Consider the following 16,186-nt stretch of genomic DNA (forward strand, 5'->3'; position numbering starts at 1 on the left):
CTGATGTTCTTTTGCCTCCAGCTGAGCAAGACTCCTTCATCATTGAGCTTCCAGGTCTCATTAAGTTTCTTGAGGCACACTGATCTCCATCAGTATTCCTTTGGCCTGTCATTCGACTGTACCCACTGCTAGCAAGGTTGGGGTTCCTCAGGAAAGCATGATGGCAGATTGTTCTGTCTGCTAGGGGAGATGATGGTATGTCTTCATCCCCTTCATCATCGTCCTCAGGGTACCCTGACCCAGCTTCTTGGTTTAACCCCCTGTTCCTCTGCTCTACCTGAAAGCTCTCTCTCCACCTCCATTGCTGCTGATGCTCTGCCCACCTAACTTTTGATATCGGTCTCAGGTGTGCAGGTCCTATATATGAAAGTGGTGAAGTTTTGTGTTTGTCTGTTTGTTTTAAGGGTGTTGAGGAAGAGCAGGGAGCATTTGAGGACAGACCCTTTCTGAAATGGTCTTTTCTAAGCTTACTTTGTCCTAGTAAACCCTCTGTTCCTTCTCTTTCTCTAAGCCTATCATCCACAAATCTTCTATCTCTACCTTGCTCTCTGTTGTCTTTTCTTTGCCAGCTATTTCTACTGAACCAGTCACTAGAGGAATGAGATGTTACATTAGGGTACGTCGCCTGTGGCTTCCCGCTACAAAGTACAGAGTCACGTTTCAGAAACTTGTGCTTCCTTTTATGGAACTTTGATGGGCTTAAAATTGGATTTTTGGAGTAGGGGTGCACAAAAGAGGGTAAAAAAGGTGACGAAGGGTATATAGTTGCAGATGGAGGGTATCCGCTATAAAGTCCAAAACCAAATGAAGTTGTAGAGAGTGGCATTTTGTAGGGCGAGTGGTAACAACCACCTCCTGACAGAGGGAAGCCAAGTTTGTGCACTACCGGACAATGTGTAACAATATGTTCACCTGGTTGTGAGGGGCATCCGTTGTTCCTTTTCAAATCTGTCATTCCGACATAATGCAGAGAGTCACGGGAAAAGTCTGACTGAGGTGAGTAGTAACCACTGAAGTTGATTTGAAACATAGTCGGATGGTGAAGGTTTTGCGGCAGACACTGAAGAACGTGAGCTTTGCCTTTCCCACTCTTCCTTCCAGACTTCGCTTCATCCCCACACCCTCGTGATGATATATGATGCACAATATGAATCTCACTAAGTCTGACCACTAACTCCTCAACCTCTGCCAGAAATGCTGGGTCTTGCCTTTTGGCCCTGAGTTGAAGATACTTTCTCTTACATTTGTGTTTATGTCTCCTAGTCTTATCATGGCTAAAACAATTATGACCTTTTCTATGGCACTTGTATTTAAGTCTTTCCTGCTCCACCAATACTGATCGTGCAAGGTGTGTTGTTCTGTGGTCTTGAATCCTTACAGAGCCTAACTGGGATGTGGCCGAAGGGTGTAGTGCTGACTGCGAAGAGGAGGGAGGTTTAGATTTCTCTTCAGGCACTGCTTTAACCTTCTGGGAACTGGTTGCCTTTGGAGCAGAATGTTGATCATATTCATGGTTGCCAGGATGAGGTTTTCTCCGGAAAGAACTAATAGCGGGCAAAGGGGACTCTAGATGTTTAAACGAATAGGGGGAGCTGCACAAAGCAGATTGGCCATTAAATGAATGGCTATGTTCATCAGAGGTGGATAAAGGGTTCAACTGATTTGAAGATTCTGTCAAGACTTGCTGAGACTTTTGACTCAGAACTTGGCCAGAGTCTTGCCCAGAAGTTTCCCTTTGAGTTTTAGGTTTACGACCTCTCCTTTTTCCTATGTAGATAGTCCCACGTTTGCTGACATTAATTTGAGGACCAAGTTTTGCCCCAAAAGATGTAAGAAGTGAGGATAAAGCATGTGTACCATCTGAAACTGAACAATGAGCATCACCTTCATTCTTCTTCTGAGCAAAATCAGTTGTGTAACTTTGACTTTGCCCTGAAAGAAACTGTGTGAGTGCTTTATCCTTCTTCTTCACTCTCATCTTATTGATATTTTTGATAATTGTCTTCATTATTAACCTATTTCGTTTGCGGCGGATTTGAGCATCTCTAGCTTTGGACAAGGAGGGTTTAAGTTTTCCATCAGCACCCTTCTTCCCAGATGATGAGTCCTGTAATTTAGATTTCTTTGTCTGGACAGAGGAGGAACATTTGGGATGAACTTGTGTTTTGGGTGTTGGCTTTGGGAGTTTCAGTCCATCCCCTGGATCAGGGACATTTGAGTGTTCAAGTATGGGGAGCTTAGTAGAAGACTTCTGAGACTTAATTCCCTGAGGAGACTCATCCAACCTGATGATTTTTGGACGGCCCCTTTTCTTAGGAGGGGGCTCAAGGGATGAGGATTCTAATCTGGGTGATGGATGTTGCAGTTGTTTAGATTTAGGAGGTCGGCCAACTGGTCTTGGTTTACCCTGCTGTGATGACAATGCCTTTGAGGACTTCATGGAAGGAACTTTTATAGGTTTTGATTTTTGAGGTATAATTTTAGAGGCAATGGAACTAACGTTAGCAGATTTCACAAGATCCATCTTCTCCCCTTTATTTGCCACCTTTGTCATCTGAACAGCTTTTAGATTTTTCTGTGAGATGGTGTTTTGTTTGGGATGTAAAGGTGACTCGTCACTTAGAACAGAACTGTTAAACTGAGAATCTGTACAGCTGGAAGTTTGAGAGGAACACTGCACATCTTCTTCTTGGTTTGAACTATGCCTATCTCTTTTCTTATTCTTGTCGATGATATGCCCCATCCTTGTGCCATCATTTGACTGGACAGCGACAGTTTGGGCAGGTTCCATGGTCATTTTTCTGGTGTCATCTATGATTTCACTTTCATTATACTTCTTGTTTCTTTCTCTGTTGTCCAGTAATTCTTTCGTACAAGTGCTGTTCTCAGGAGTTGCTGAGGCAGCAGATTTATCTGAAGCAGGAAGAAGCAGAGGTGTCTTGATAGAGGGACTTGCCTGATGCAATAAACCATTTTCCTTACTCCTACTGTTAGTTATGGTGTTACACATGTTCTTGGAATATGTAGTATCTCCGTCCTCTTTCTCATTTGCATTCGAAAGCTTGTCAACATTACTTTCCCTGATTTTAGAAGTCTTTTTTGGAGTTTGCTTAAGTGAATTCTCACTAAATGGTATTGGAAACGATATTGGAAATGATGTGCTGTCATTTTCAAGACTGGAAGAAGACTGGTGAGATGTCTGAGCGTTCAGAGTCATAACCTTTGAACCTTCTGAACTGAGGGAGGAGGTCATTACTTCTCCACTTGGAAGATCTTTGCCCTTTTCTTTTTGAGCATTTAAAACTTGTGTGCTGTCTTGTGGACTGGAGTTCTGTTGTAATGAGGGAGGTGGAGAAGGGGCAGCTGGAGGTGAATACGTCTGCTTTAACAAGGTAGAGAAGGTTGTCCTATCTGAAAGTGGCACTTTGCTATCTGTCTGTGGCTGAACTGCATAAGAAGGTCCATCTGATGGGAATAATGACTTTGAGTCAGTCTTCCTTGTGTTTTTTGATGGTGTCTGTTGGAAGAGAGGATATGTGCTGACTAGAATTCATCAGGAAATATTTGAAGATATTCAGTATTTCAGGTCACTCTATGATATCCATTAAAATTAAAGGAGAACTCCGGTCAATTTTAATTTTGAGCTAATTTTTTTGTTAATTTGGAGTGCTGTCAGTACAGAGAACAACGACAAAAATCAGTGTTGCCTACACCGTGTTATCCTCTTTTTAAAATTTGCACCCTGTTGACTTCAATGGGGAAAGTTTTAAACCTGCTTTTAGCCTCTTAACATCCTTGATGTGTCATTACAAGTGCCCAGCCATGTGAGTGATTCCTTTAGAGTTAACACAGTGAATCTGACTGCAGTAGATGTGAAAGATATGAATAAAAATGATGTTAATTCAGCCAGCGCAAATACCTGTATTTTCTTCCTGTTTTCGGGCGAAGTCCGAAGTAGTCGATTGTCGAGTTCACTTGCGTGATAACCTATGCGCGTGAACTCGACAATCGACTACTTCGGACTTCGCCCGAAAACAGGAAGAAAATACAGGTATTTGCGCTGGCTGAATTAACTTCATTTTTATTCATATCTTTCACATATCTTTCACATCTACTGCAGTCAGATTCACCTGTGTTGTTAACTCTAAAGGAATCACTCACATGGCTGGGCACTTGTAATGACACATCAAGGATGTTAAGAGGCTAAAAGCAGGTTTAAAACTTGCCCCATTGAAGTCAACAGGGTGCAAATTTTAAAAAGAGGATAACACGGTGTAGGCAACACCTATTTTTGTCGTTGTTCTCTGTACTGACAGCACTCCAAATTTACAAAAAAATGAGCTCAATGTTAAAATTGACCAGAGTTCTCCTTTAAATCAAAGGCAGCCTGGAGTAGCTATAAATTTAAACATATCTAACAGGCTTCATTACATAATGACTTTGACAGTCTCTGACTTCATTTCAATGCCATTTCATAATAACCCATCACTAATGGTAAATAAGGTTTTTAATTATTTGTATTTATTACTACTTTGATGTAACCATTCCATGCCACTATGATCGGAGGATTTTAAAAGAATTTGGGTGAATGAGAGAGAGGGAGATGGTACATAACACTTGAGCAAAAATAAAACAAATCGGAGGAAGGTATTTAGCTGCAGGCTTTCCAGTAACTGTTTTCTGGTCATAAGAAACAACAAAAACGAATAACAGATCACAGATGGAAGACTTCCAAATGGATATTTTTCAGTATGTGGGAGAAGGGGACAAAAAGAAGCAAGAATGAGCGAGAAAATTAGATCTGAGTGAGCAAAAAAAAGAAGAAAAAAAAGACAGAGAGAAGCATGTTATAAATGGAGGGGATGTAAAAATAGATAAAAGATGTCAAACTGCTGGTGGTTGAAAATGGCAAGATGCAGCCAAAAATAGTAACAAGCATTTGTCTCTATATTTTTTAAAGAACTTTAGAACTAAAACATGAAAGAAATAAAGAAAATAAAAGTAAGACTTACCTTTTTATAGGCCGTAATGTCTGGTGTAGAGTCCCCTTTTTTGGATGAAGTGGGAAGTGGGAGACTCATCCTTGTGGAACCTTTTGGAGAAATGGAATTGTTGCTATCTTTTTTCTTAATCTCTCGATGTGACTGCTTGCCCACTCTGATCTCAGAGCTGGAGACTTCACCTCCACATGAACTATGACCATCTCCATGTGCAAGCCTCTGAGAGATCCTAATTGTGGGCCTACATATGAAGTTCTCGAGGCTCTTTGGAGGCTTCTTTGTCCGTTTTCCTCCAACTCCTATTTTCATTCTTACATTTCCGTCTGACTGGTCGGACTTTGTATGTCTTAACTCCCCCGGCCTAGTCTGCTGCTGGTGCTCAAGTTCACTGTTAGTATTTTTTGAGGAAGCTTCTAGTTCTGCCCCTTTGGTTTTTCTCATCCTCTTCCTGTCTTCTATCCTCTCTTCTTTCTCCAGGCTTGGTGCAGGTGTTGTCTTTTGCTTTTTCTTATCCATTTGAACTCTCATAAACATATGTTTATAGGAAAAGTATGTTGACTAATGTCAAAGTTTTGTTGATAATTAATGTTCAGCTTATGAGAAAAGATAACGTGATGTTTTTCAGTCTTATTTAATACTCTTCTATCATCTCACTTGACTTGAGAGAGTAATGAGGTACAGGTACCATGGAAGAGGCTATAAAATAAAAACAAGAAAGAGACAGACATTGGTCACAGATTACTCAGTGTCTCACATAATATGACACATTCAAAATGTTTCATCAGAAAACCTCAGCACAAAGTTATTTGAGATATATATATATAGATCACAAAGAAGATTAGATATACATGTGGTACAACAGAAAATGCTACACTTTTCAACATTTACCCAGATCACAACCAGCGAGTTACCTGAGCTATTACTGTGACTGACTAGTTCAAATACTTGAGTGCTCAATTTAGAGGCATGGATTATTAAAGTATGTGCAGCTGGCTCTGAACATGCCGATTCAGATGCTAATGGAATCTGTTTTTGAGTAGGACATAAAATACTTTTAGAAAGTAGATATCCAGCAGTGTGACATGCTATACTGTATCTCTAGAACATACATTTAATTGGTCTGATTACTGATATAAAACAAACAAATATCAACAACAAAAGCTTACATATAGAGGAATTAATTTAGATTAATCTGTTAAGCATGTGTAGATGTATTCAGCTATGTATGGTTGCAACATTCTGCTTTTTGTTGTAAAATATTTATAATAAATATTTGCAAATTTAGCATTCAACTATGATTTAGTACAAACTTAAATTAAAGGACATTTCATCTATTGAACTGTTAACACTTCCAGACAGAAAATCTTTTAATGTTGACAGATTTATGGTATATTATGATGGGGTCAGGGCCCACTAGTGGGCCTCAGCAAACTTTCAAGATGGCCTCAAGATGACACAATAAAAGTATTCGAATTAAGACAAAACATTAAAATCATCTAAACCGAAATCTTAAAACCCCATAATATTTTTATGATGATTATACATTTTTGTGGTTATGCCAAGCTCTAAAATATTTTACCGGGTAGAAAAAAAAAAAGTTAATTTTTTTTATTTTTGTCACGTAAATTCGTGGAAACACTGAAGAACATTCAGCTCCTAAAACTGTCTGAATCCGGCAATTTAACGTTCAATATTATTGTGGACAATGGGGCCTTGGAGTCAAAAACATTCAGAGACACTGGTGTATGGTGAATGTAACCCATTGCTACAACTTTGACAGTACTTTTCTTTATTTTTTTGGCTTTTTTGCATTTGTTTAGATGAAATTATAGATGGAGAGAGGACCGGAAATGAAGTGGGAGAGAGAGGGGGCGGGATCGGGAAAGGACCACGAGCTGGGATTCAAACTCAGGCAAAGCACAATCTCGCAACATGTCAGAACGGTACTTTTCAACTGGAGCCTGAAGTGAAAACCTGTTTTTTTTTTTTTTAAGAAGAAGAAGAAGAAGAAGAAGAAGAAGGGAGAAATGTCTAGTTACTATATTCAACAGAGTTTGTTGATTTAGAAATGCAATGATTTCTCTGCTCCCCTAAGACCTGCACATTTTCAGTTGTATTATGGTTTCTCCATTTGTTGCCCTGTCAGAGCAGCTCAGACTACTTCCAAATTTGGTGTAATAGAAGGGCAGCTCAGTGAGTAATGACGCATGAGATGAAGAATTCATTTTAAAAAAATCCAGATAGCTTTATCTAACACAGTTTAGTTCTTTAATATAAAGAATTAACATGTCAGATGGAAAATTTGAACTCTAAAGGAAGCTTTTACATTAAATGTGAGTAGGTTAGCCAGGTAGAGTCTACTTTCAAATTAAATCTGAATCTACAATACCGATCATTTAACCTACACAATAACGTACATGACCAGCATGATACATCTCAATATTCTACATACGAGTTCCTTCGGGACATACCCACATAAAAATCCCCAGCAATTACAAAAAGCTGTCCGAAACTCTGTTTTGAGTCGTCTGAAAGGCAGGTGCTTTCCCACACAGAGTGAGGTCATTCTATGGAAGATTCCGCATAATGACCTCAGTGCGTTAACTTGCACAGGGGACCCATAAAATCCAGCGGCTTGACCTCCAGGTTCCAGGGAAGAACAGGCTAATAAAGCCCAGGATCGGTAGTCTGAGACATCTGTGGGTTGTTGACTGGACTCTGTCAAAGCATTTCCAATATCAAAACTTCAAACCACTCATACAATCTTGTCTAACTGTAAGGTAACGTGTCCCACACTGATCTCTCAATCTCTGTCTTTCTTGAATCATATTGTGAAGTGCTTTTGCGACCATTTCTAGCTAGTAAAAGTAACACCCTTTGCAGGTTGTTTCAGTCTTGGCCAATACTCATTAAGAAGACAAAATCCAACAGCATTTCACTTCCTGAGTGCAATCTTCTCAGCTCCTCCTTTAGGATTTGGTGCTAAGAAAACAATCCCAATGGAACGCTTGAAAAGAAAAATGGCCCGAGGAGAGGAGAGAGAGCAAAGTACAATGATGTGTGTGTTAGAGAGCAGAAGAGGGAGCTCAGTGGCTATTAGTAGCACAGTTCAGAAGCAAAGTGAGAAGGACGTTTGAGGGTCTTTCTCTCCCTGGGACATAAGCCTACTTTTCAACATTTACCATAATTATTCATTTTCTTGTACTCCATCAACGCTATCTATCCACAGGTTTCCTTTCCCTTCTATTCTCTGCCTTTTTTCTCTTCTTTTATTTCATCTCTCTTGTTTCTGGTTTTGTTCATAACTGTTTCTTTCAATATACAATTTGCTCTCTCTTTTTTACAATTTATCTTTAAGGCATCAAGGCATCTTTTCAAAGCAGGCCACACTGAGCAGTTAAATAAGTCACTGTTTCCCTGTGTAAAACAAAAACATATGCTCTTGCTTAAAACTCTATTTTGGTGTTGCTGATACAAATCTTTGAAAACAAGTGAAAATCTCCCAGAAATAACCGTTTTTGTCATCTCCAATTAACTTTGCATTTTTCCTTTCGTTCTGCTCCTCACATTTCCATTTCATTATAGTCTCCCTTTTATTCATTTTTACCTGATGTACTTTCAATCCAACCCTTCAGTGTCAAGTGCAATGGGGAAGTTATTATTAAGTTTCACTATGTTTCAGCTTATGTTATCTCATTACAAACTGTTATCTTATACTGTTCAACCCATTGGGGTCTTCTGTCCTCTAATGTACTTTAAGACAACAATACGCAGGTTAACACCAGCCTTTGTCAGGCAAGCAGACCTGAGAAGCTCTTCCTCTGTTTCGCTTGTCAAGCAGATTTAGTCAAATATTGTTAATCTGTGCAATGTGAAAGTAGCAAACTGAAGTGCAATAGAGTTGCAAACAAGATGACATCACTGAGCACTGCCCTTCATTTGGCAAAGCTTTTCTCCCTGACAAGATTTAAGGGGTCCCTGGGCAAACTCAGAGAACTGACCGTGATTTGCCCGTAAATCCATCTGCCAAATTTGAAAATACAAAGGAAATAAAGCTTTTTCAATTCTACAGGCTCCTCTGTGACCTAGATATAGCCTGGTGCTCCAAAAATAGCAGAAAACTAGAACATTTAAAGAAAAAGAACCAGAGATATGGCCAATTAATTAGGGGTTTATGTTTTAGTTGGTTCGCCGCTTGAGAAGACGAGCACAGCATGTCAATGCAGTGTGAACACGACTTGATTGATGGGACATAATAAGTAGGGGGGTCGCATAAGTTACTGTTCCCCTCGCTGTAGATATAATTTGAAGAAACAGGTTTTTCAGTCAAATGAAAACAGAGAAATGTCAATACGATCCGGCAGCGCGAGGACATAATCGATATAAAGTTCTCGGGAAAGTGGCAAAAGGAAGAGAGCGACTTAGCTTTCTAATCTATTATCAGCTATCTCGAGGCTCGATCTGTTTATCGATATTACGGCATTATTATTTGAATACCTCAAATTGTAAAAGCGATAGGCACTGCACGCGCGTATGCATGTTTACGATAAAAAGTGTCTTTGCGTATTCATGCGCGAGGGCCTAACAGATGAAGGTCCCGTTTCAAATTACATTTTTATTAAGCAACGGGGAGTAGTGCACTCCGAAAATGTTCTCTAAAACTAGTCGGAGATTTAAGAAAACAATAACAACCATTTCCACATTGCTTCACGAAATGAAAAATGACTTACCCGAGCTGCAAAGAGGAGGTATCGCAAGCAAAAGAACAGCTAATTTACAAGTGTGCGCAACGAACTGAAACGATAAATGGAGGGATGTTGCGTGTCCATTGCGCGAAGCGAAGGACCCATGAAGATGAACATTGTGCAACACCACACGGTACTCACGTCCCCCCTTCTTCTTCTCTCAGCCCCCCTGTTTCTATCCGTCTCTTGCGCAGTTGTTTTACATCAAAAGCATGGTCGTACATTGTGTACCCAGATAGCCACAACCCAAGTTCACCGAAGAGGGGAGACGGAGGAGAGGAATGACCATGCTGTATATGTTCTGTTACTGAGCTGATCCTTGCAACTTGAGCTAAATTTACCAACCAATAACAGGAGAAAAAAGAAATGTAAACAGACACGCACATTTATCACCCCAGCGGATGCTGTTCTTATCAACACTATCAAAGAGCGGATCAAAGCAACGATAATCATTAAATCTAACGTGTGTGTGTGTGTGCTAGAATATGATATTGAATAGTCTAATCCGAGATGGCCGACTTTGAAACGATGAGCAATGATGTAATTGAATTGTGAGCCAGCCTGCGTCGTTCACTTGAAAGAATATTTTGGAATTTATCGATATTTTGGAATTTATCAATATTTGATATTTTATTTAATATAATACACACAAATAACCACCTTCTGAAAACTTCGTGCCCAGGCATCTGGCTCTTGAAATACCAAATGCGTTCTATTGCCAACACATATTTTGTATCTTTACTTATTTGCATTAAGTTGTATAACATACTGGAGAAACTGCGCACTTAGTGACCGAACTGCAAAATACATTTTACATTATGCAGGTTATGTAATGCATATGTTACACTAAGCATATGCTATATGTAATTACATTTATAATACATAACAATAACAATGATCTAAAAAAACAAGAATGGATTTTCAATCGAGAATCAAATCCTTAATTATTAGCCTAATTTGAATGGGGTTCGTTTAAAACTCAAAACAGAAAACATTTCCCCCAATTTTACAGACAAGGATTAAGCCTAGTTCCAGACTAAAATGCACGTTTGAGCTGTTTTAACTGAAAGCAACTTTACTGACATATCTTAAAATATGTCAGTGCCATTGTTTTGTCTCAAGATGCACACCACCAGTAATGTTTTTTTTCTAAGGCATGTTTATAAAAGTTACTTAAATGCCCTAATTGAACTAAGGCCTAATCCTGGTTTATCTAAACCCTGTCTGTGAAACCAGGCCTACAAGTTAATGACTTAAGAAGACTTAAAGGGATAGTTCACCCAAAAATGAAAATTCTGTCATTAATTACTCACCCTCATGTCATTTCAAACCCGTAAGACATCCATTCATCTTCAGAACACAGATTTTTTTAATGAAATCTGCGAGAGCTTTCTGTCCCTCCATTGACAGCCTACGCAACTACCACTTTCAAGCCCCAGAAAGGTAGTAAAGACATCATTAAAGTAATTCAAATGGTTTAACCATAATTTAATGAAGCGAAACCAATGCTTGGTTTACCAATGCAACATTGTTTACCAATTACAATTACAATTGGTAAACAATTACTTTGTTTAGCAATGCAACATAATTTACCACTTTATTTACAAAATATTAATCTCAAGAAACAAAGTCTGCTCTTGCGTCAACACAACATGCATGCATCGTGGTGCTCTCATGAGTGTGTGTTGGAAGATGAACGAAAGTCTTGAAGGGGCATGAAGGTGAATAAATGACAGATTTGTATTTTTGAGTGAATTAACCCTTTAATAGCTGTATTTAGACAAGTCTAGAATACTTGGATAATGCCATCTGTTAACATTCCCGTTCATCTCAATGGAAGACATTTCCCAGCCAACACACCCATGTGGGGCCCAAACGGGCTGCAAATGGGCTGATATCCGGGGCCCACCTGGGCTACCCAACTGGGAACCCAGCTAATTTTGGCCGCGGTTTCCGTGGTGGTCCCACATGTGTTAGCCCAGATAGGTTGATGATGGGCTCTTGATGGGCTCCATATCGGGCCCATATGGGTAACCTAGGTAGCACCCATTTAGGGCCTACAGGAGTCTGCACACATGGGTTGATGATGGGCTCTTGATGGGCTCCATATCGGGCCCATATGGGTAACCTAGGTAGCACCCATTTAGGGCCTACAGGAGTCTGCACACATGGGTTGATGATGGGCTCCATATCGGGCCCATATGGGTAACCTAGGTAGCACCCATTTAGGGCCTACAGGAGTCTGCACACATGGGTTGATGATGGGCTCTTGATGGGCTCCATATCGGGCCCACATGGGTAACCTAGGTAGCACCCATTTAGGGCCTACAGGAGTCTGCACACATGGGTTGATGATGGGCTCTTGATGGGCTCCATATCGGGCCCATATGGGTAACCTAGGTAGCACCCATTTAGGGCCTACAGGAGTCTGCACACATGGGTTGATGATGGGCTCTTGATGGGCTCCATATCGGGCCCATGTGGGTAACCTAGGTAGCACCCATTTAGGGCATACAGGAGTCTGCCCAGATGGGTTGATGATGGGCTCTTGATGGGCTCCATATCTGGCCCATATGGGTAACCTAGGTAGCACCCATTTAGGGCCTACAGGAGTCTGCACACATGGGTTGATGATGGGCTCTTGATGGGCTCCATATCGGGCCCATATGGGTAACCTAGGTAGCACCCATTTAGGGCCTACAGGAGTCTGCACACATGGGTTGATGATGGGCTCTTGATGGGCTCCATATCGGGCCCATGTGGGTAACCTAGGTAGCACCCATTTAGGGCATACAGGAGTCTGCCCAGATGGGTTGATGATGGGCTCTTGATGGGCTCCATATATGGCCCATATGGGTAACCTAGGTAGCACCCATTTAGGGCCTACAGGAATCTGCCCAGATGGGTTGATGATGGGACCCAGATAGGTCTTATCTAGGGCTCTTATGGGCCACAACGGGTATATATATGGGCTACCATATTTGTCTGTTTGGGTTACCTTATTTTACAGTAAACCCCTAAATACAATCATTACATGTAATCCACTAAACTATACTAAAATGTTAAAGGTATTCAATGAACAGAAACCAGTAGTTCACTTTTAAAGTTACTTTATTAAGCAAGTACAAGTATCACAAAACAAGAAAAGAAAAAAGTAATTATATATATATATATATATATATATGCACACGTTATATATGCATATCTGAAAAATTAACCATTTCACAAACAAAACAATAACCGTGCAGCTTCTCACTCCTCTGTTGTCGCTCTCCCAACGGCCCTTTGAAAAGAGAAAATAAATCAGTCAACCATTATGCCACTTTTTTAATTCCTTTTCACAGTTCAATCAGATGTGTCAGGTTAGCCTTTTGGTGCCCCACATCAAGTGTATCTAGATAAGGGGTTTGCAAACCTGTCCTGGAACACCCCCTGCACTGCACATATTGGAAGCACAAAATGTACATTTTGACCAACTTTTACCACTTTGAAGTAATTTCTAAAAAATAATTAGTGTTGAAGATCATTAAACCGTTATGCTGCCTCATAAGTCTGTCTGAAATCAGAATGGTTACTGCTCAAATAAATAAAAACTAAACTAAATCGGTTTTGTGAGGCACCTTAGTGTGTAAACGCTGCCTGCTAAGTCGTTGCCTGATAGGGCAGCGAGGCAATGAGTCAGCTGCCTAAGTTTTCAGATGCAGACTTTGTACGTTTCCCTCATCTAATATACCGGATTCATCACATTAGCTCATTTATAGAAACGGCAAGATCTGAAGTGGGTGTGCAGTACTGAGGGTTCCCAGGACAAGTTAGAAAACCAAATATTTGCCCATCATTCATCCAACTCAAATATTGCTTATCACTTGACATGTAAGTAGTAGCAACTTTACAAAGTCTACTCGCTCTAATGTTATGTTACAGAACATATTTCTCCTGTTTTACAACATTTGCACTGGCTCTTAGTTCAATTTTAAAAACTAAACAAGTTGGCTCCTTTATATCTTCTTCATATACACTTCCTCCACTACATCCTAAGATCGGCTTCTGCACTTACACTTGTTCTTCCACGCACTCGGACAACTTCCATGGGGTCACAAGCTTTTGGTTGTGCTGCTCCTGATGCCATCACTTCCTCTTCACTTCTTGCCTGCTGTCTGTACTATCCTGTATAAATAAAAGCAAGAAAAACTCAATACAAAATAAGTCATGTACAAGATTTTCACTTTACAGTTCAATTAGTCGGGTAGAAAACAAAGTATACAACACTATCCATTCTAAAACACATTTTATGTATTCACACAAGCAATTCTTCAGAGCCCCAACATGGAATTGTAAAAAAATTAATATTACTCCCATGTGTCAGTTACGATTACTATAATGATAAGGTCATGATTTCATCTTTAAAACAGATGAAGAAATCAACAAATTGTGGTGTTGAGCTGAGAGGGTTGTGGTCTGTTGCTCTTTGAATTAGGCCTATATCTTTCAATGCAGGTTTATATTGTTTCAACAATTTGCCTGACCCCTGGGGGCTCCGTATATTTCTGATAATATTTGTGGAGAAACATTACACTGTTTTAATTCAGAATCCTAACCATACATTGTAGGCTACTAATTAAAAGTAATTTATTAAATCAAGTAAAATAAAAAATAACACAAAAGGCCAATGAATCTGTACCAGAAGTGATAGTGCAATGTAGCAGCTAAAGAATAATCCTCCACCAAATTGCCAGTAATCAGCTGGTCCTTGGCGAATCTGAAGAGGGGGAAAGAAGAAATTATTCAATGAAAAGTCCTTAAAAAGCAGTATTTTCTTATATCATTCCTTCAAACAATCTTAAATTTAAAAAAAAAAACAACGTTTGCCATTATAACATTCACACTACATGAACTGAGTAATGTCAAGGGCTGGGTAAAAAATATTGATTTCTCGATTTTATTTGATTCTCATTTTTACGAAACAATATCAATTCTTAAATCCCAAGAATCGATTAGTCAACCTGTTTTCAGTTGATGAATGAATGGAACATTGTAGCGTGCATCCCATCCAATAAATCCAGCCCTAGTAATGTCATCTTTGAGACTGTTAGTTGTTACATGATGATTAAAAATGTAAACATAAACTTTAAGCATGGCAATCCCATCAGAAATGTGTATCATTGCAAGGGAAGCACACACAAAAAAAAAACAAAAAAAAAAAAAAAAAATTGTAAACAAATATATTTCCAATACTGTTATCAGTGTTTGAAGAGGTTATGTAAACATACTTCTAACGAATAAATGACTGTTTTATCACTTTACTCATTCCAACGCTTTTTTACCTCTCATGCGTTTTTAAACTAAGGTTAGCTGACATTAAACACACAACGTTACCAACAACAAAACACAGCAATGTCAGATGGTACTAAATTACATTGAAATACGTGCTTATATTGCTACAGCAGTACAAAAACACACACAGAGATAACTTATTGAACGTATAAGGTTGCATTAAGCCTATGACTGTTAACGTTTCTCATGTCCATAAACGTTAACGTTAATTTAACTGACTGCTATAAGGACTGAAAAATGTTTTCTTACCTGATATCGCCAGTATTTTTACAGACCACGTACGAACCCTTCCTCTGTTCACATTCCAGCTTTTGTTCTTCATTGATATCAACTTAAATTCGCTCAAAATTTAAGAATTCAACAGGCAGATATAAAATAATCCAGGTCTGACCGAGTAGGCTAATCAATGCAAGCAGCAGCTCAGCTGCTGCTCAGTGCGCGCCTATTTTAAATTTGAAAATACGTCCGTTACTCTCGGTCGGTGACTGAGCCGCGCAGAGCCGCGCACATTCTCATTGGACAGTTTCCTGGAAGACAGACAGATTAACCAATCATGCTCAAAGTAAAACGGCGAAACAACCAATAACAATAGTTTAATAACAGTTAACATAGCGGTGTATTGAGTTTTATTTGCAGTCTGTATTATTATTTAATTAATTAGTCAAATGACATGACAGTGTATGAATACAAATGTAATAATGCAATGTAAACGGTTAGGCAAGCAGACAAAATTGTAAATTCAAACAAAATCACATAAGGCAAAAGGTTTGAAACTATTATTGTTAATAATGATAATTATATTTTAACATATACTGAAGAGCTGTTATATCAAAAAAATTATGAAATGCTAATTAATTGTCACAATAATGTTGAAAGGCAGATATTTCTGCTGTATGTTGTTTCAACGTACAGATCTTGTAAAAATGTCAACGCTGATTTAGAAGTGTTTTAAATCTTTTACTTTTTTCTTTTCTTGTTTTGTGATACTTGTATTTGCTTAATAAAGTAACTTTAAAAGTGAACTACTGGTTTCTGTTCATTGAATACCTTTAACATTTTAGTATAGTTTAGTGGATTACATGTAATGATTGTATTTAGGGGTTTACT

At 39.1% G+C, this 16,186-nt stretch overlaps 1 protein-coding gene and 1 long non-coding RNA gene across 11 annotated transcripts in view; both read right to left on the minus strand.

Annotated features, from left to right (window-relative positions):
- Positions 1 to 10,313, minus strand: part of LOC307172336 (histone-lysine N-methyltransferase ASH1L-like) — a 32,885-nt gene extending 22,572 nt beyond the window's left edge. For 9 of the 10 annotated variants that reach the window (XM_079894637.1, XM_079894645.1, XM_079894644.1 and 6 more), the window contains exons 1-3: positions 9,731 to 10,257; positions 5,013 to 5,696; positions 1 to 3,517 (exon numbers count right to left, since the gene is read on the minus strand). In XM_079894637.1, coding sequence (XP_079750763.1) covers positions 1 to 3,517; positions 5,013 to 5,534 — 4,039 coding nt within the window. In that variant the 5' untranslated portion in view covers positions 5,535 to 5,696; positions 9,731 to 10,257. Of the gene's footprint in view, positions 3,518 to 5,012; positions 5,697 to 9,730 lie in introns of all 10 variants that reach the window. The other variant, XM_079894638.1, reaches the window with a different exon arrangement.
- Positions 10,314 to 12,941: 2,628 nt separating this feature from the next.
- LOC307171995 lies at positions 12,942 to 14,486 on the minus strand. The gene is made up of 3 exons (XR_013823637.1): positions 14,427 to 14,486; positions 13,803 to 13,912; positions 12,942 to 13,028 (listed from the first exon to the last, which is right to left on the minus strand). It is a non-coding gene; the product is annotated as an uncharacterized lncRNA (long non-coding RNA).
- Between the last annotated feature and the right edge of the window lie 1,700 nt (positions 14,487 to 16,186).

Source organism: Squalius cephalus (genome assembly GCF_949319135.1).
Source record: "Squalius cephalus genome assembly, chromosome: 15".
Taxonomy (NCBI): Eukaryota; Metazoa; Chordata; class Actinopteri; order Cypriniformes; family Leuciscidae; genus Squalius; species Squalius cephalus.